Source organism: Podarcis melisellensis (assembly GCF_964234715.1).
Source record: "Podarcis melisellensis genome assembly, chromosome: 16".
Taxonomy (NCBI): Eukaryota; Metazoa; Chordata; class Lepidosauria; order Squamata; family Lacertidae; genus Podarcis; species Podarcis melisellensis.
In genome coordinates this window covers 28,212,395-28,231,254 of record NC_138533.1, presented here as the reverse complement: position 1 = coordinate 28,231,254, position 18,860 = coordinate 28,212,395, and the positions used below count along the sequence as shown (strand labels likewise).

Below are 18,860 nucleotides of genomic sequence, written 5' to 3'. Positions count from 1 at the left end.
AGGATGCCCAGGCACCCGGATGGCGCCTGACATTTCCACCGCCTTGGAGGTGCATGTTTGGGGACCCTTGGATCTTGCCGACTTTCACACACTAACAGAATTCTGTCTGTGATATTTTATGGGAATGAATATGAGGAACCCAAAAGTCGTGTTGAAAAACACGACTTTCTAGACAAAACTAAGCCTTCTGTTTTGGCAACTGGAACTCAGGTTTAAGGAGCCATTGGGCACCTAGCTTATACAGTGGTACCTCTGGTTGCAAACGGGATCTGTTCCGGAGGCCCGTTCGCAACCTAAAAGGAATGCAACCTGCGTCTGCGCACGTGCGGGTCGCGATTCGCCGCTTCTGCTCATGTGCGTGACGTCATTTTGCCCATCTGCACATGCGCGAGCGGCGAAACCCGGAAGTAAGCCTTTCCGGTACTGCTGGGTTGCCGTGGGATGTAACCTGAAAGAATGTAACATGAAGCGGACGTAACATAAGGTGTGACTGTATTTGCTAAATGTCTTTAATGTTTTATTTTTGACCCTCAAAATTCAATGGGCACAGATCCGCTGGTGGTGGCTGTTGTTGTCCTGAACATCTGGAGAGCACCAGGTTAGAAAGGCTGTGTTCAACCGTGGCTGGGATTTTGCTCCATGTTCTCGTTTTTTGCCTCCTTTTAAGAGCCTGAAACGGCACAGCTGCCAGCTCATCAGCGACAGGCATGAGGTCCTTTTCAAGCCTCCAAGAGGAAAATTAAAAGGACTAACTGTGGGAGGCTGGAAACTGGAGCCATTTTTATGCCTGGAACAACAAACAAAAACCCCCAGGGCTAATACAAAGGTTCCACCCTGCGCTTTTCCCTGGGATTTCGCTGCAATTAAAACCCGACTCTGATTCAAGTTGAACCATTTAGCCCTTAACCATTTCGTGCATTAACGGGGATTTGCATTTGAGAGAAAGTGTTTTGAAAAGGCCACGCCGCTGCGGGTTGCGCTCTTTTCATGTTGCGAATGGGCCTCTGGAACGGATCCCGTTCGCAACCAGAGGTATCACTGTACCCACCCCAACTCCCAAACGCTGTACAGTGGTACCGCGGGTTACATACGCTTCAGGTTACATACACTTCAGGTTACAGACTCCACTAACCCAGAAATAGTACCTCAGGTTCAGAACTTTGCTTCAGGATGAGAACAGAAATCGTGCGGCGGCAGTGAGAGGCCCCATTAGCTAAAGTGGTGCTTCAGGTTAAGAACAGTTTCAGGTTAAGAACAGACCTCCGGTACGAATTAAGTACTTAACCAGAGGTACCACTGTACTTTATGTTAAGTCTTGCAGCCTCATTTGAAAGCTACCAGAGACTTCCTTTAGCCAACCTCTTGCAAGAATCTATTTAGATAAGTTTTTAATGTTGGATGCTTTATCATGTTTTTAATATTCTGTTCAGAGCCACCCAGAGTGGCTGGGGAAACCCAGCCAGATGGGCGGGGTGTAAACAACAACAACAACAACAACAATATAATTATTATATTCCTGGGTGTCACCACCACTGGAACTCTGCACTTGGTTGGTGTAAATTTTGACCTCCATGCATCAATGGAAGTTGGAGCAGGGAACACAGAGAAAATCTTATAGCTCCTTCCCTTCTGTTTTTACTTTGCATGAAGACCCTTCAAGTTCAGTTTCCCCTAGTAAGACCAAAAGCCTTAATAAGTAGGAATGGATGAATTTGTCAGCATTTTAGTTTGGATTTCTCAGAATGTTTGCATGCCATTTTTACTGCAATAAACACATTTTTGCAATTGGTTCCCCCCTAATACAATGTATTTGTGTACACACTTTTCACGTGCATATTCATTTTTTGCACACTTATCTAGCGTCTATGCATTTCTGTGTACACATGACTTGGTTGGAGGAGTGTGGATTTTGAAGGATGACTGCGTTTTTGGCGTGCATATTGTTGGAGAAGAACAAATTGGGTAGATTCACGTTTTGTATTCTTCCGACCTATTTCTAGAGCTGGTGAAGAAGTTAGCAGAGCTTTTGTTTTCTCCAACAGCCAATAATAATAATAATAATAATAATAATAAGCCAAACACACCCTGCCCCAACTTAACCTTGATCTCGCACAAAAGAAACCTGAACTTTGTGATTGAATAAGCTATGTAAATTGGCTGTGCTTGCACTGATTCTGTGGGTTACAATGAGCACAGAGGAATTTTGTAAGCCACACTTTAAATTGTAGTGTAGTGCCATGCAAGGATTCAGGCTGAAATGGCGCTGGTGGGGGAGTCCCACCAAATAGGAATGCATTAGTCCTTTTTCAAAAAACTTTAACGATTCTGCTTTGCTAGTTGACAACCATAGACTGCATGAGAAACCTGCCTGGAGTTTTCATTATTCTATTAGCCCAGCTTTCGGGCAATATACATATATTCTACAACTAATTCTACAACTAGGTCAGACCTCACCTGGAGTACTGTGTCCAGTTCTGGGCACCACAGTTCAAGAAGGACACTGACAAACTGGAACGTGTCCAGAGGAGGGCAACCAAAATGGTCAAAGGCCTGGAAACGATGCCTTATGAGGAACGGCTAAGGGAGCTGGGCATGTTTAGCCTGGAGAAGAGGAGGTTAAGGGGTGATATGATAGCCATGCTCAAATATATAAAAGGATGTCACATAGAGGAGGGAGAAAGGTTGTTTTCTGCTGCTCCAGAGAAGCGGACACGGAGCAATGGATCCAAACTACAAGAAAGAAGATTCCACCTAAACATTAGGAAGAACTTCCCGACAGTAAGAGCTGTTCGACAGTGGAATTTGCTGCCAAGGAGTGTGGTGGAGTCTCCTTCTTTGGAGGTCTTTAAGCAGAGGCTTGACAACCATATGTCAGGAGTGCTCTGATGGTGTTTCCTGCTTGGCAGGGGGTTGGACTCAATGGCCCTTGTGGTCTCTTCCAACTCTATGATTCTATGATTCTAATTGCACTCTAGTTCCCTTCTATTCATATTTTGCTCACACTCAGTTGCACCATGGGTTTCGTAGTATTGAAGTTGCACAAAAGCACTTCTACTAATCCCTATATGTGTTTGATTGAGCAATTGTGGGAGAATCTAGAACAGGGGCCAGCAAACTTTTTAATCAGGGGGCCGGTCCACTGTCTCTCAGACCTTGTGGGGGGCCGGACTATATTTGGGGGGGGGGAAATGAATGAATTCCTATGCCCCACAAATAACCCAGAGATGCATTTTAAATAAAAGCACACATTCTACTCATGTAAAAACACCAGGCAGGTCCCACAAATAACCCAGAGTTGCATTTTAAATACAGTAAAAGGACCCATTCTACTCATGTAAAAACATGCTGATTCCCAGACATCCACAGGCCGTATTTAGAAGGTGATTGGGCCAGATCTGGCCCCCAGGCCTTAGTTTGCCTACTCATGATCTAGAATATGAGTTGAATGCACAGTGGGAAGATTTGTGGGTCTTGGTAAATCTTTCTACTGTTTTTGGAACACAATTTATGGCGCCTTTTGTGCTTCAGCGTGTCCTAGCCAGAGTTGGTGCTTTGCACGACTTTATTATTTTCAGTTTTATAAGCTAAGTGCAGGGCTTTTGTGTTGTGTGTGTGTGTGTGCTTGTGGGGAGGGTGGCTGGAGGTTACAACAGAGCTTTTATGCAATTGCCAATCAGTATATCTCTCTCTTCTCTTTTCCACCTACCTACTTGTCTCTCGGCAAGTGGCAAAGGTTCTCTGCAGGAGCCACTAATGGGGAAAGCTAAAGAGCACCCTTTGAAGGGCTGGCTTTTTAATGCAGGCTGATGGCCGGATTTCTTTCTTTTATTTTTTCCCAAAAATTTTTATTCATTTTATAACACAAATAAAGAACACAAACAGAAAAACCAACAATACAAACAAATTCTTGTCATATCCTTATTTTTCTAAACATTGTTAAATGGGTTTCCCCAAGTCCCACCTATCTGATTTTCATTTTACTTCATCTTTAGCAGTTTACATATACAGTGGTACCTCAGGTTACATACGCTTCAGGTTACAGACTCCGCTAACCCAGAAATAGTGCTTCAGGTTAAGAACTTTGCTTCAGGATAAGAACAGAAATCGGGCTCTGGCGGCGCAGCAGTAGCAGGAGGCCCCATTAGCTAAAGTGGTGCTTCAGGTTAAGAACAGTTTCAGGTTAAGAACGGACCTCCGGAACGAATTAAGTACTTAACCTGAGGTACCACTGTATCATAGTTTCTAACCATCTTTTTTTTTATTGCACTTAAGATAACTTCACATTTTATCGCTTACAAATAACATTGTTTTAAAACACGCTATCTTCTACTTCTAATCCTACAGCCTATATCCACTTCCAAAGCTATTCTAAAATTTAAATATTAACATATTTTTTCAAATATTCCTTAAATTTCTTCCACTGTCTCTTCTCTCTGGTCTCGGAGTCTCCCGGTCAGTTCGGCAAGTTCCATATAGTCCATCATCTTCATCTGCCATTCTTCCATAGTTGGTAAATCTTGTTTCTTCCAATTCTTTGCTAGCAATATTTTCGCAGTTGTTGCGGCATACAGAAAAAAAGTAACATCCTTTTTGGGGATTTCACCCCAATGGCCGCATTTCTTAGGGGCCTCTCTTCTGGATTTCTGATTTTCCCGGTCATTTCGCCATTTCACGGACTTCTCCATGAAAATCCTGGTGTCCTCTGAGACGTTTTCCTTGCGAGTTGCTCTTGGCCACCACTTTTAAAAAATAAAATAATCCATGCTGCTAGCTCTCATGACTGCAGAGGCAGACTTTGAAAACTGGGGCTGAAGTCTCTGCATGGGAATCGCTTCCCCGGCGCTGGTTGTTTCCAAGTTTACACGGCACCTCTGCCAGCTGGAAAACGATTGCCAAATCTTGGCGCTTCAGAAGAACCTCTCCTCCTGCCGCAGTTGTGCTAAGAGTCTTCCGAGTGGCGGGCGCGGTGCCCAGCTGAATCATGTCAAGCCCTGTATAATCCCTTGCTTGAAGGAAGGAACGACTTTTCACCTACCCAAAGCTCGCTGCTTACACAGCTGAGATTTGAACAAGCCAGTTTTCAGCTGTGAGGACCAGGGGGCCTAACTCTCCCCTCCCCTCTACTTTGGGGGAAGCTTGCTTATTTTGAAGTCCACAAGATTTCTGCTTCTTGCAGTTATTTTATTTGTCAGATTTACAGCCGCTGCCACCACTCGTGGTGGTTTTCAATCGTTTATTTGATTAAGGTACCGTATTTTTAGTCCCATAGGACGTTCTGTCCCATAGGACGCACCTAGTTTTTTGGGGGGGAAATAAAGGAAAAAACTTTTCCTTTATTTCCCCCTCAAAACCAGGTCGGGGAAACCGAACCAGGTCGAGGAACAGCGGGATGGCGGCGCTGCGCCTCCCTGCTGTCCCCCGAGCTTGTGGGGCTGGCCGATGTCTGCCCAGCGCGAGGGGCGCTCTGCTTCAGGGTGCCTTGTGCGCCGGGCGGCAGGCTGCTATCCGCAGCGTGGGGAACCCTGCGGGGAGCTCCTGCAGGGCTCCCCACGCTGCGGATGTCTGTCCGGCGCGCGGGGCGCTCTGCTTCAGGGTGCCTTGTGCGCCGGGCGGCAGGCTGCTATCCGCAGCGTGGGGAGCCCTACGATGAACTCCTGCAGGGCTCCCCACGCTGTGGATGTTTGTCTGGCGCGCGGAGCGCTCTGCTTCAGGGCGCCCCTCGCGCCGGGCGGCAGGCTGCTATCCGCAGCCTAGACAGCCCTGCGGGACCTCCCACACGGCTGCCTAGGCTGCGGATGTGCTCCCGAATCTCCGGGCGCTCTGCTTTCAGTGCGCCCGATGCTCCAGGAAGCAGGCTGGTATCCGCAGGCTAGACAGCCCTGCGGGAACTCCTGCAGGGCTGCCTAGGCTGCGGATGTCTTCCTGAAGCCTGGAGAGCGAGAGGGGTCGGTGCGCACCGACCCCTCTCGCTCTCCAGGCTTCAGCGAATGCCTGCATTCGCCCCATAGGACGCACCCAGATTTCCCCTTCATTTTTGGAAGGGAAAAAGTGCGTCCTATAGGGCGAAAAATACGGTATATGGAGAAAAATACAAAACTTAATATCTTTCTTTTTTTTTTACCCAACGAAGATTTTGATCCAGATCTGTGGTCCCCAATGTGGGGCACAGACGCCACAGGGGGGCAATTTGATTTTTAAGGGGGGCAATTTGAGACTGAGTTATTAACAGCGAATGGCCTTTTAGGCTTACTCCATGTGAATAGGAGTTCACATTTTGAGTAATAAGAATTATATGTCACGGGAGGGGGGAGCATGAGGATTTTAGAGATGCTTAGATGGGGCATGGCCAAAAAAGGTTGGGAACCACTGATCTAGATACAATAAAACATAAAAGGAGGGGTGGGAGAGAGAAAGGAATAGAAGGAGGGAAGGAGAGAGAGAGAGAGAGAGAGAGAGAGAGAGAGAGAGAGAGAGAGAGAGAGAGAGAGAAAGAAAGAAAGAAAGAAAGGAAGGAAGGAAGGAAGGAAGGAAGGAAGGAAGGAAGGAAGGAAGGAAGGAAGGAAGGAAGGAAGGAAGGAAGGAAGGAAGGTTGATCGATAAAGATAGAAAAATAAGATTCAAAAAATAAATATTGTTGTTGAAAACCTGCTCATCTCTAAAAGAAATATAAAATGTCAGTTCTGGTGGTTTTCTCCCCTTTCCAGGAAGTTATCTAAAAGTTTCCTGTGTGGGAGGGATGGGTAACCTGAACCACCCCCTCAGCTAGTGCTTGAGCCTCAGCTCCCCTCATTCTGTTGGAAGTGCAGCAGGGACCATTCAGTTTAATTCTGTTAGTGCTAAAGTCATCTAGCCCAATGGTGGGAACTGGTTGAAGCGTTGCCTAGCAACCAAGCTGTGCAGCCCGATATTCACTCAGGCAGCACGTGATTGGCTGTGTCGTTCTGAGGGAGTTTTCCCTCTGTATATGTGATTGACTGTCTTCCTGCTATGCGTAAGGCCTGAAGTAAAACAGATGATATTTCTCCCTTTCTCCTCAAATAATAAAATATTTTTGTTCAGTTTGTGGAGAACATACACACACCAGCTTGATAGATCAGGGATGGGGAGTCTGAGGCCTGAAGACTAAATACCCCACCCCAATGCCTCTTTTTCTGGACTCCATCTATGCTGTTTAATTGACTTTGCTAACACAGTCCTGAGTGCTGGCTATACAGGTTGGGGCGGATGGTAGTTAGAGACCAATACCATCTGGAGCGCCATAGATTCCCTACCTTTGTTATACAGGCTGGGGCAACAATTGTTCTTGGCTCTTGACTTACTCTCAAGGTGATCTTTGGTTCCATCCCTGCACAAAATATTTTAAGCAGGTGCTAATAACTGGCCGATATATCAATAATATCGTCCGGAAGCAATTTGAAGTCCATATAGTCATACCGGTTATATAATTTCTGACCTGGCTATTGATCACAAATCACGATGGGTGGGTCTACAAACGGGGGGAACCCCCCCCCGCTATAAATAAGTGATAAATTAAATCATTATAACAAAAGGGGGGAAGAAACACTATGTAAAATCGCATAGAAAAGTTTTTTGCGCTACAGCGCCATCTGGTGTTGCATGTTTATAACACATTCTAAACATTGTTTTTTGACTAATTTAGCTGAGTCCTCTCTCTCTCTCTCTCTCTCTCTCTCTCTCTCTCTCTGTGTGTGTGTGTGTGTGTGTGCTGTGCAAAAATTACAACGTGGGGAAAACCATGAAGCCATGCAATGCTTTTCTCGTTTCCTGCAGCCCCTGTTAACTCCACCAGCTCAGCTTTCCCCAGCGTCACAAAGGGGGGCGGGCAGTGAATCACAAGAGCAGGCGCCGGCAAAAACCACGATGCAGGAAAAGGCATTGCGATATATCAGTATACAGCGGTACCTCAGGTTAAGTACTTAATTCGTTCCGGAGGTCCGTTCTTAACCTGAAACTGTTCTTAACCTGAAGCACCACTTTAGCTAATGGGCCTCCTGCTGCCACTGCACCCTGGAGCACAATTTCTGTTCTCATCCTGAAGCAAAATTCTTAAGCCGAGGTACTATTTCTGGGTTAGCGGAGTCTGTAACCTGAAGCATATGTAACCTGAAGCGTATGTAACCCGAGGTACCACTGTATTGTGATATTCCTAGGATTTTTAAACGCTTCTGCCTAGTTTGTGTCTACGTTCTCCTTTGGTTACAAAAATAAAAATAAATAAATAAGCACTTCTCCGGTTGTGCATACACAGCCAGTCGAAGATGGAGTGAACTGTGGTCCTGGGATTCACATATTCTGACCACTCGCACTCATCAGCCTGGGATTTGTACTAAGATTTACTGAACCGGGATAGAGCTCTGTTGCAAGAAGCATTTGCTCAAGGCTGGGCTGTGTTGCCATATTTGAGTTTCGGGCTTCCTGGGGTATTGCATCCCAAAGAGTCAGCCTGAAGAAAGATCCTTTTGTTCAACCCACTCTGTGCAAGGCAGGGTTCAGCGGTTTCTTTCTTGCGGGAGCCGAGAGTTGCTGAACAGCAGCCCTGGAAGACAACAACACAATGGGGAAAGATTTAGCGGCTTAAAGTCAAAACCACCCATTGTTTCAGCCAAGCAGTGCTAAGGTCTGCCTGGGGCACACACATTCTCATGTGTCAGCGTGAACAGAATGTTAAGTGGCCTTTCCCCTTAAAAAAGAGCTAGAGAAGGATTCTAGTCCTCATGGTTGTATACAAAAGGACCAAATTACCGTATTTTTCGCTCTATAAGACGCACCAGACTACAAGACGCACCTAGTTTTTGGAGGAGGAAAACAAGAAAAAAAAAATACCGTATTTTTCGCCCTATAGGACACACTTTTTCCCCTCCAAAAATGAAGGGGAAATGTGTGTGCGTCCTATGGGGCGAATGCAGGCTTTCGCTGAAGCCTGGAGAGCGAGAGGGGTCTGTGCCCACCGACCCCTCTCGCTCTCCAGGCTTCAGGAGAGCCGCAGTGCCAGCCCCGCAAGCTCTGGGGACAGTGGGGAGGCGCAGCGCGTCTTCTTGCTGTCCCCGGACCTGGTCTGCAGGCGGGCGGCGGGGAGAAGAGCGCTTCTCTCCGCTGCCGGCCCCATAAGCGCCTGGGGGGGGGAATTTTCTTTTTCTTTATTTCCCCCCCAAAAAACGTGGTGCGTCCTATGGGCTGGTACGTCCTATGGGGCGAAAAATACAGTATTCTGAATCTCAGAAGCCAGAACAGCAAGAGGGATTGCTGTGCAGTAAAAGCAGCAATCCCTCTTGCTGTTCTGGCTTCTGGGATAGCTGCGCAGCCTGCATTTGCTCCATAAGACGCACACACATTTCCCCTTACTTTTTAGGAGGTGAAAAGTGAGTCTTATAGAGCAAAAAATACGGTAAATAGGAACATGAGAGGGAGTCCAGCTCAGTACTGGCAACAGCTCTCCAGAGTAACAGATGGGGATATTTCAAGGCTTGAACTAGGGATGTTCTTTTGGGAGGGAGAGGATAATTTTTATTAGATTTTATCAAGAGAGATTGTTGCTGTTGTTGTTTAGTCGTTTAGTCATGTCCGACTCTTCGTGACCCCATGGACCAAAGCACGCCAGGCACTTCTGTCTTCCACTGCCTCCCGCAGTTTGGTCAAACTCATGCTGGTAGCTTCAAGAACACTGTCCAACCATCTCGTCCTCTGTCGTCCCCTTCTCCTTATGCCCTCCATCTTTCCCAACATCAGGGTCTTTTCCAGGGAGTCATCTCTTCTCATGAGGTGGCCAAAGTATTGGAGCCTCAGCTTCAGGATCTGTCCTTCCAGTGAGCACTCAGGGCTGATTTCCTTCAGAATGGATAGGTTTGATCTTCTTGCAGTCCATGGGACTCTCAAGAGTCTCCTCCAGCACCATAATTCAAAAGCATCAATTCTTTGGCGATCAGCCTTCTTTATGGTCCAGCTCTCACTTCCATACATCACTACAAAGATTATTATCAAATATCTTTTTGTTGTCTGGACTAAAACACAAACCTATATAATATATATATATATAGATCCAGAGGGAAAGAAAGAGAAAAAAGAGAGCTAGAAGAAAGATTAAAAGAGAGAGACGTGGGTCCAGTTGTGACCATGTGGATATCTCTGGATGCTGGGTTGGTGATTGACATCTCTATCTGACTGGCCCCTCCAGCTTTCTTAAGCAGAAAAGCTAATTTATTGCATCTACAGCCCATCTTTTTCGGCAAGGAGCCCATGGTTCCTCACCTCCCATCTCAGTTAATCGCTACAACGACCCTGTGAAGTAGGCCAGGAGGCTGTGACTGACTCCAAGGTTCACCCAGTGAACTTCATGACCGAGTGGGGATTTGAACCCTCAGCTCCCAGGTCCTAGCCTGACACTCTAACCACTACGCCACACTGCCTTCCCAGAATACTTCTGCTGTGGGGCAGCTAGATAAGGTAGGCAGATAAATATGTGGAAAGCAAAACGTCACTTAGAGTAGGATCTGAAATATTTTCCTTGAAGCTTGAATTCGTTTTATTTTGGGTTGTTATGTTGGTTGTAATAATAATAATAATAATAATAATAATAATTAATAATAATAACAACAACAATTTTTTATTTATACCCCACCCATTTGGCTGGGCTTCCCCAGCCACTCTGGGCAGCTCCCAACAGAATGTTAAAAACTGGGGGAAATACAGTAATACAGTAATGTGTTTTAATGTGCTGCAACCTTTTTTGACATTCCCCCCCTTTAAAATATAAAGCAGTCTAGAAATGAAAGGAAAAAATATAATTATAAATATAATTAATTATAATTATAAATTTCATTGCAAAAAAATAAATAAATAAAAGGGTGGCTAGACCATTCTGTTGTGGCGACCATAACCTAGGTTTAAGGTGCCATTTGACGATAAGCTTTATATATCTGGGTTTCCAACACCGTATTGGAGGGTTTGAAGAATCTTGGTGTGAGAAGTAACTGAGCTGGCAAACTCCCAAAGGCCAGCCTTTTATATTTCCCTCCGTCAGACGGCGGGAACAAGGGCCAAGTTGGATCAATGCAGGGGGTGTTCCCCCCCAACCCAAAAATAATAGAGGCCTCACTTTGGAACCCTGTTGCCTTTTTAAGAATGGAAGACCCTTTTGAAAGCAGGCATAATCTTTTGCTAGACCAGGTCAAGGAGATGAGAGAGCTCCCAGGCTTTGGGGGCGTGAGAAGAATCCGGAGGAGGAATGGCTGCTGTTTTGTTCTGAGTGCACCCAGAACTAGTTTATCAGGTAACAGAATAAGCAGCCAGAAACAAGCATTCAAATAGACTTGATTCAGTCCCTGCCCTGTAGAAAATCTCTCTAGTGAGAGGCGCCTTGAAATCTCTAAAAAACAACAACACGTTCCATTCAGCAGAGATTTAAGGTTAGGGCAGCTAGCTGGCCTAATTCACAGGGTTTAAAGACTTCTGAAAAATTAAATATTGTAATCACAAATTGCTCCTGCAATTTTTTCTTTTTCTTTTTTTGCATTTGACTTTGTTCTGCGATATTTTTTGGGTGTCGTTCAGAGATTTCTTTCCATTATGAATCAATATATATACAGTGGTACCTCAGGTTAAGTACTTAATTCGTTTCGGAGGTCCGTTCTTAACCTGAAACTGTTCTTAACCTGAAGCATCACTTTAGCTAATGGGGCCTCCTGCTGCTGCCGCGCCACCGGAGCACGATTTCTATTCTTATCCTGAAGCAAAGTTCTTAACTTGAAGCACTATTTCTGGGTTAGCGGAGTCTGTAACCTGAAGCGTATGTAACCTGAGATACCACTGTATATATAAATTAAAGTAATAATAGTTCTTTTAATTAGGTGATTCATAAATAATAAAAAGTGTCCTGGGGCACAATGGGCTCCCCCCTCCTTTTCCATTTTTTAAATGATGGTGTTGTGTTTTGTGTAAACAGCTTAGGGATTTCACACATTAAGCAGTGTACAAATATTGTAAATAAATTAAAAGCGATCTCGCTTGCGTTTCCATGCCTGCGCCAGGCTTCTGGGAAATGTAGTCTGTTCAGAGTGCAGAAATTTGGTACACGGCGCCTGTCCCCTTCACAAAGCTAAAATTCACAGCGTGGTTTCCATTTCTGTGGAAATTGTAGCTCTGTATTGGGACTGGGTGATCTCCCAACAACTTTTAGCGCCCAGGACAAAACTCTACGGTTCCCAGGATTATTGTGGCTGTTTGAAGTGATATGATGCTGCTTTGAATATTCAGATGGAGGCCTCTTTCTGCCATCCTTAGCTACCTGAAATTCTCATTTCTGTAAACAGACCATTTCTGGGATAGATCAGCTGGAAGAGCGTGAGAGACGGAATCTCAGGGTCTTGGATTCGAGACTCACATTGGGCAAAGGAATGAGGAATGAAATAATCTTTATTTGCCTCAGCCATAGCAATAAAACAACTGTACAATATACAAAGAATAGAAATAAAAAGTCAATTATATAAAATACGTTTTCGGGTTTTGAATCAATACTCAAATAGTGGACCTTATTCTGATTGCCCCAGCTAAAAACCTTGCAACCTTTGCTGTCACCTGCTCATCTTGATCTGCCAAGAGAAAGGACACTGGCAGTGGCTGGGCGACCCGGAATGGACAATAGAAGAGGGCGATAGCCTCATTCCTCAAATCTTTATAAAGAGTGCAAGCCAGCAGGGCATGCGCCACTAATTCGGCACTGCCATCTCCACAAGGACATAAGCGTTTTTCGTGTGGAATCAGTAGGAATCGTCCCTCAAGTACAGCCGAGGGCAATACATTCAATCTTGAGAGAGTAAAAGCGCGTTTATATTTTGGAATTGCTAGGTGATGCAGAGAGGGTGCCAGAGAGTCGAAATGGGACGGTGCAAAATAGTCATACCATGGGCAAAATTTCCTTATTGTGGCCAAGTTGTTCTGACGCTCGATACCATTTAGGCGCTGACAAATTAGACCGTTTGCTTTACTAAAACCCAAAGTGAGTAGCTGTTGTGATGATAAACCACAAGAGTGAAGTTTTTGATAGACGGTTTTAGTCCAGGCGTTCTTGTGACAATCTTGTAGCACTAGGGATATTAGACCGGGGGGATTTGAATTTAGGTGAAGCCAATAGTTAGGTGTCCTATGCCAGATCCACATTGGGCAAAAGATTTCTGCATTGCAGGGGGTTCGACTAGATGACCGCATGATCCCTTCCGACTTTGCAGTTCTATAATTTTTCCACCCACCCTCCCCTGTTAAAAGTGGTTGTGTGGGCCATCTCTCAAGGTCTGGCGCAGGAACAATCTGTGGCGCTTTCAGTGCCGAAAGCCAGTCCCGGGGGCCAATTCCTCATTTAAGTGAATTTTCAGCATGCATGGAATATTTTCCCCTTGCGGGCCTGCCGACAGCTTTGTCATCATCGTGAGACCTGAAAGCCTGCTCAGCTGATGCAGATTCTGTTTCCTCCTAATTTCCTGGCCTGGGCGTTGACTGGGCATGCTCCTGTCCCAACCAATGGCAACGGGCAAATGCCTCTTGCTGAGTCATGCTTGGGTGGTGTGTTCCTCTTGGTGAATGATAGTAGGGGAAAGAATGACTCGGCCAGTTGACAGGGTCAGGAGGCGAAGGCGGATTTCCATAGCCAGAGAGGGAGGTCCGGTTTCAGGAAGGTCTCTGTGTGTGGGCCAACCAGCTGGAGATTAAAAATATAGCACATCAAAGCTGTTCACATGCATAGGCTGCCGGACGCGCCTGATTTTTGGAGCATGACTGTGCTAAAAGTTATGAGGAGAGCTGTTTATTTGCTGCTGAGAGCCAGTGGGGTCTAGCAGTCAGAGTTTTGCACTGGGGGTGGCAAAAGAGCCGGGTTCAAATCCCCACGCGGCCACAGAGCTCACTGGGCCAGTCTTGGACGAAATAATAATAATAATTTATTATTTATACCCCACCCATCTGGGTTTCCCCAGCCACTCTGGGCGGCTTCCAACAGAACACTAAAAACAGAAGGAAACATGAAAAACTTCCCTAAACAGGGCTGCCTTCAGATGTCTTCTAAAAGTCACATAGTTGTTTATTTCTCTTTGACATCTGATGGGAGGGCGTTCCACAGGGCGGGCGCCACTACTGAGAAGGCCCTCTGTCTGGTTCCCTGTAACCTCACTTCTTGCAAGGAGGGATCCGCCAGAAGGCCCTCGGAGCTGGACCTCAGTGTCCGGGCTGAATGATGGGGGTGCAAACACTCCTTCAGGTATACTGGGCCGAGGCCGTTTAGGGCTTTAAAGGTCAGCACCAGAATTGTGCTCGAAAACGTACTGGGAGCCAATGTAGGTCTTTTAGGACCAGTGTTATATGGCCTTGGTGGCCACTCCCGCTCACTAGTCTAGCTGCCGCCATCTGGATTAGTTGTAGTTTCCGGGTCACCTTCAAAGGTAGCCCCACGTAGAGCGCATTGCAGTAGTCCAAGAGGGAGATAACCAGAGCATGCACCACTCTGGCAAGACAGTCCGCGGCTAGGTAGGGTCTCAGCCTGCGTACCAGATGGTGCTGATAAACAGCTGCCCTGGACACAGATTTGACCTGTGCCTCCATGGACAGCTGTGAGTCCAAAATGACTCCCAGGCTGTGCACCTGGTCCTTCAGGGGCACAGTTACCCCATTCAGGATTGGGAGTTCTCCACACCCGCCCGCCTCCTGTCCCCCAAAAACAGTACTTCTGCCTTGTCAGGATTCAACCTAAACCTGTTAGCTGCCATCCATTCTCCAGACAACCACTCTCTTTCTCTCTCCATGCCACTATAGGATGATATTCTTGGCTAATGCGTTTTGCAATCCTGTCTGTTGTTTGCTTGCGAAAGCTGGAACTTTTGAGCAGGGGAAAGGTTGGGTTAGGTTAGAGGCGGTTGAAGTGATAACTGATCACAAAAGATAGAAAATGCCTGGCAGCAGCTTACAACATCTGTCTCATTAAGTGTTCTGCAACTAATGAGGATTAATGCACACGGGAATCCTATAAAATGAATGAGGCATTCTTTTTTATTTCCAACCACAGTGCGGTTCCCAAAGTAATATAAGAGTCAATCCCTCTTCAGGGGAAACTCTGGGAATTGTAGCTCTGTGAGAGAACTAGGGGTCTCTTAAAAACAATAAGCACTTAAGCTCACAGAGTCTCCTCAGGCCAGTCACTTGCCCTCAGCCTAACCTACCTCATAACTTGTTGTTGTGAGGATAAAATAAGGAAGAGGAACGGTGGGATATAAATGTAAATACAGTGGAACCTCGGTTTTTGAGCGTCTCAGAACCCAGACATTTTGGTTTTTGAACGTGAAAAACCCGGAAGTAATTGCTTCCGATTGCCTCAGAAGTTGAACAGTTTCCGAGGTGCGTTTCTCAACTGAATTTTCTGACCGTCCATTGCACATCAGTTGTTGAACATTTCGAATGGTCTTCCAGAATGGATTACATTCAACAACCGAGGTTCCACTGTATCAATAAATAAATGTGAGGGTTGAGAGGACTGAGTGTTCCTTCACAGAACTTTTGAGAAAAGGGTTCTAGCTTAGCAGCCTCCCTGACATGCTAGATTTCTGTGTGCAGGATTTCTGTTGTTGCTGTTGTTGTTATGGAGGAGGAGTCCATTATGTTGATCACCCACTTGCAGCTTCCAATGGGATATCCCAGATCGGGTATTGCCACCTTCAGGAAATATTCAGCTGAACCCAATATTGCCTTATTCATTTAATGTGGGAGTGTTTGAACTTCTCAGTGTTTTCTACATCTGATTTTCCACCTTGAGGACAGGATACCAGACTAGATGGGGCCTTGGGCTCTTCTTATGTTATGTCCTTGCAAAACCATATCGTCTTGGTTTATATTCTCAAATAATTTGCGAACTTGGGCATGGATGCAATTCCCAATTCTTTATCTTACAACGTTGGCACTTTGACATCATTGTGGTTACTGGGGAGCTAAGGAGCCAAGACAACAAGATCTTTAAAAAAGAATGGGGAAAAAGTATAATTTATATACAAGATCATTGTAAGCAGGTTAAAACATTAGCAGGATTTTAAACACACTTGTAATGTAACAGAATGTACGGATAATTTAGAAAGACTAAAAATTGTAATAGTATTGATATGCAGTGGAAAATAGTAACAATAGGACCCATGGAAGGGATGAGGGGAAAGTCAGGAGATTAAGAATAATCTCGACACTTGGATTTGGAATTGATTTTGTTATATGTATATATTTTTGAAAATCAAATAAAAATTTATTTCCAAAAATAGAGACACCAATGGTCTCTGCTGGATGAAATACAGTTGCCTCTGGTCTATTTTTTGGGAATCCCGCAATGTGTTTAAGTTTTTACTCTGCTAAACCATATGTTGGAATCTACTCTGGATGAATATCAAGTAGAATTTCCATGACAGACGTACGCTCACCCAGGCAGAAGGAGAAAAGAGTGTTGATGCAATTCTTTTGGAAATGGGAGTTGTTTTTATTTTGCTTTGCTTTATTTTTACCCCTAGGTGGCATCGCTGGCGGCATTGAGATTTGCATTACATTCCCCACAGAGTATGTGAAAACGCAGCTTCAGCTGGATGAGAAAGCAAACCCGCCTCGCTACAAAGGAATTGGTAAGTCTTCACCACGCAGTAGGACTGAAACCCACCAGATCCCTCACTGTCCTTTGTCTGCTCCAAACCGATTCCCACAAGCAAGCCGAAACATGACCCTGGCCAGGCTGTTCAGAGAGGTGCCATGGGAGAAGAGCCACATTTTGCAGGTGGATGAATGTGTGGTTATTTACTTGGTTATTTAAACAATTAAATATTGGGGTTTTGAGCAGGGATATGTACTAGCTTCATGCAGCCCTTCAGGTGGACACGGGAGGCGCTGTGGGTTAAACCACAGAGCCTAGGGCTTGCAGATCAGAAGGTCAGCGGTTTGAATCCCCGCACAGAGGTGAGCTCCTGTTGCTCGGTCCCTGCTCCTGCCAACCTAGCAGTTCAAAAGCACGTCAAAGTGCAAGTAGATAAATAGGCACCATTCTGGCGGGAAGGTAAACGGCATTTCCGTGCGCTGCTCTGGTTCGCCAGAAGCGGCTTAGTCATGCTGGTCACATGACCCGGAAGTTGTACGCCGGCTCCCTCGGCCAATAAAGCGAGATGAGCGCCGCAACCCCAGAGTTGTCTGCAACTGGACCTAATGGTCAGGGTCCCTTTAACTTTATGTACTAGCTTCATGCAGCCCTTCAAGTGGGTGGGGGCATAATAATAATAATAATAATAATAATAATACAGGGCTGCCTTCAGATGTCTTCTAAAAGTCTGGTAATTGTTTTTCTCTTTGACATCTGGTGGGAGGGCATTCCATAGGGCAGGTGCCACTACCAAGAAGGCCCTCTGCCTGGTTCCCTGTAACTTGGCTTCTTGCAGGGAGGGAACCACTGCCAGTTTTCTATCCTGTGAGTAGATCACAGTCTCTTGGGAATTGGACGTCCCTGTGCTAGAAGAAAGGACCCCGTAGCAATGGTTGAGGGACCCGACATGGACAATAGTAGAGGGGTAATAACCTTAATCCTCAAATCTTTATAAAGAGTGCAAGCCAGAAGCACATGAGCCACTGACTCAATACTGCCATCTCCATAGGGACACAACCTTTTTTCCAGTGGATTTTTTTTGGGAAATTGACCCTCAAGTACAACCGAATCTTGCAAAAGCACGTCTGTATTTTGGAATTGCTTACATTTTGCAAAGATGGTGCCATAGTGTCAAAATGACTAGGTGGGAAATAATCATACCATGGACAAAATTTCCTTATTGGGCACCTCATGTCATGGTGTGTGTGTGGGTTTCCACCCCCTCCCTTATTTATCCAGCCCAAGGAAACAAAGCCCTTCAGGACCACCCTGTCCCTTGCGGCGTTCACTGGTGGCATGCAATGTAGCCGCTCCATTGAGCCTCACGGATGTCCCCTCACTCCCCCCCCTTAATATAGTCTTGAGCTCTGACCGTTCTACCATACGATAGCAAGAAGGAAAGGAGCGACCGGGGACCTTGTGTGCCGCAGGCAGTGGCTCGATGACTCATCGCCTAGCCTGTTTGCCCGGCTGACTCGCTAAGGAGGTTGGCGGCATTCCAGCCTGGCTGGAGCGTGCCGGATTTGCAACCGATGAGACACGCTGTGCTGCAGAACCCCCTTAGCGGCTTGGCAAAGGCATCACTCTGCAGGTAGCAGCGGCACAGGGGCTGGTTGTATCCGGAGCCATGGCAAGGATAGGGAGAGTCGTGCGGGAAGAGCTGTGTGCCCACATTAAATTCGTGCACGGAGAAAAGAGGTTGTTGAAGTGGGCTTTTGTGCTGTTCTGGTGTCCCGCTGCTCTTCATATTCCATCTTCCCTCCCTGTCCCTCTGACGTAGCCAGTAACACACGGTTTAAAAGCAAGGGCTCGAGGGTAGCCAAGGATACGGAGCAGTTCTGATTTGGCAGGATAAACACTTGGCTCCCCTTGTAGGTCATCACAGGAGAGGCTGCTGAGTTTTCGGCCTGACGTGGCCTGCATTGCAAACTCTCCGCAGGGCCGACCTTGACCACCTTGCAGAGAGCTAGTGAGCCAAAGCAGTAGAAGCTGGTTTATATCAGGTCAGACTCTTTGTCCATCTAAAGGTAAAGGGACTCCTGACCATTAGGTCCAGTCGTGGCCGACTCTGGGGTTGCGGCGCTCATCTCGCTTTATTGGCCAAGGGAGCCGGTGTACAGCTTCCGGGTCATGTGGCCAGCATGACGAAGCTGCTTCTGGCGAACCAGAGTAGCACACGGAAACACCGTTTACCTTCCTGCCACAG

General features: G+C 46.2%; 1 protein-coding gene across 2 annotated transcripts in view; it reads left to right on the top strand.

Annotated features, from left to right (window-relative positions):
* SLC25A1 (solute carrier family 25 member 1) overlaps positions 1-18,860 on the top strand; it is a 56,537-nt gene that overhangs the window by 18,745 nt on the left and 18,932 nt on the right. For both annotated transcript variants that reach the window (XR_014163856.1, XM_081893471.1), the window contains exon 2: positions 16,542-16,649. Coding sequence is in view for 1 of the 2 variants with exons in the window: in XM_081893471.1 (XP_081749597.1) it covers positions 16,542-16,649 (108 nt within the window). In the remaining variant the exon portion in view is untranslated. The remainder of the gene's footprint in view (positions 1-16,541; positions 16,650-18,860) is intronic.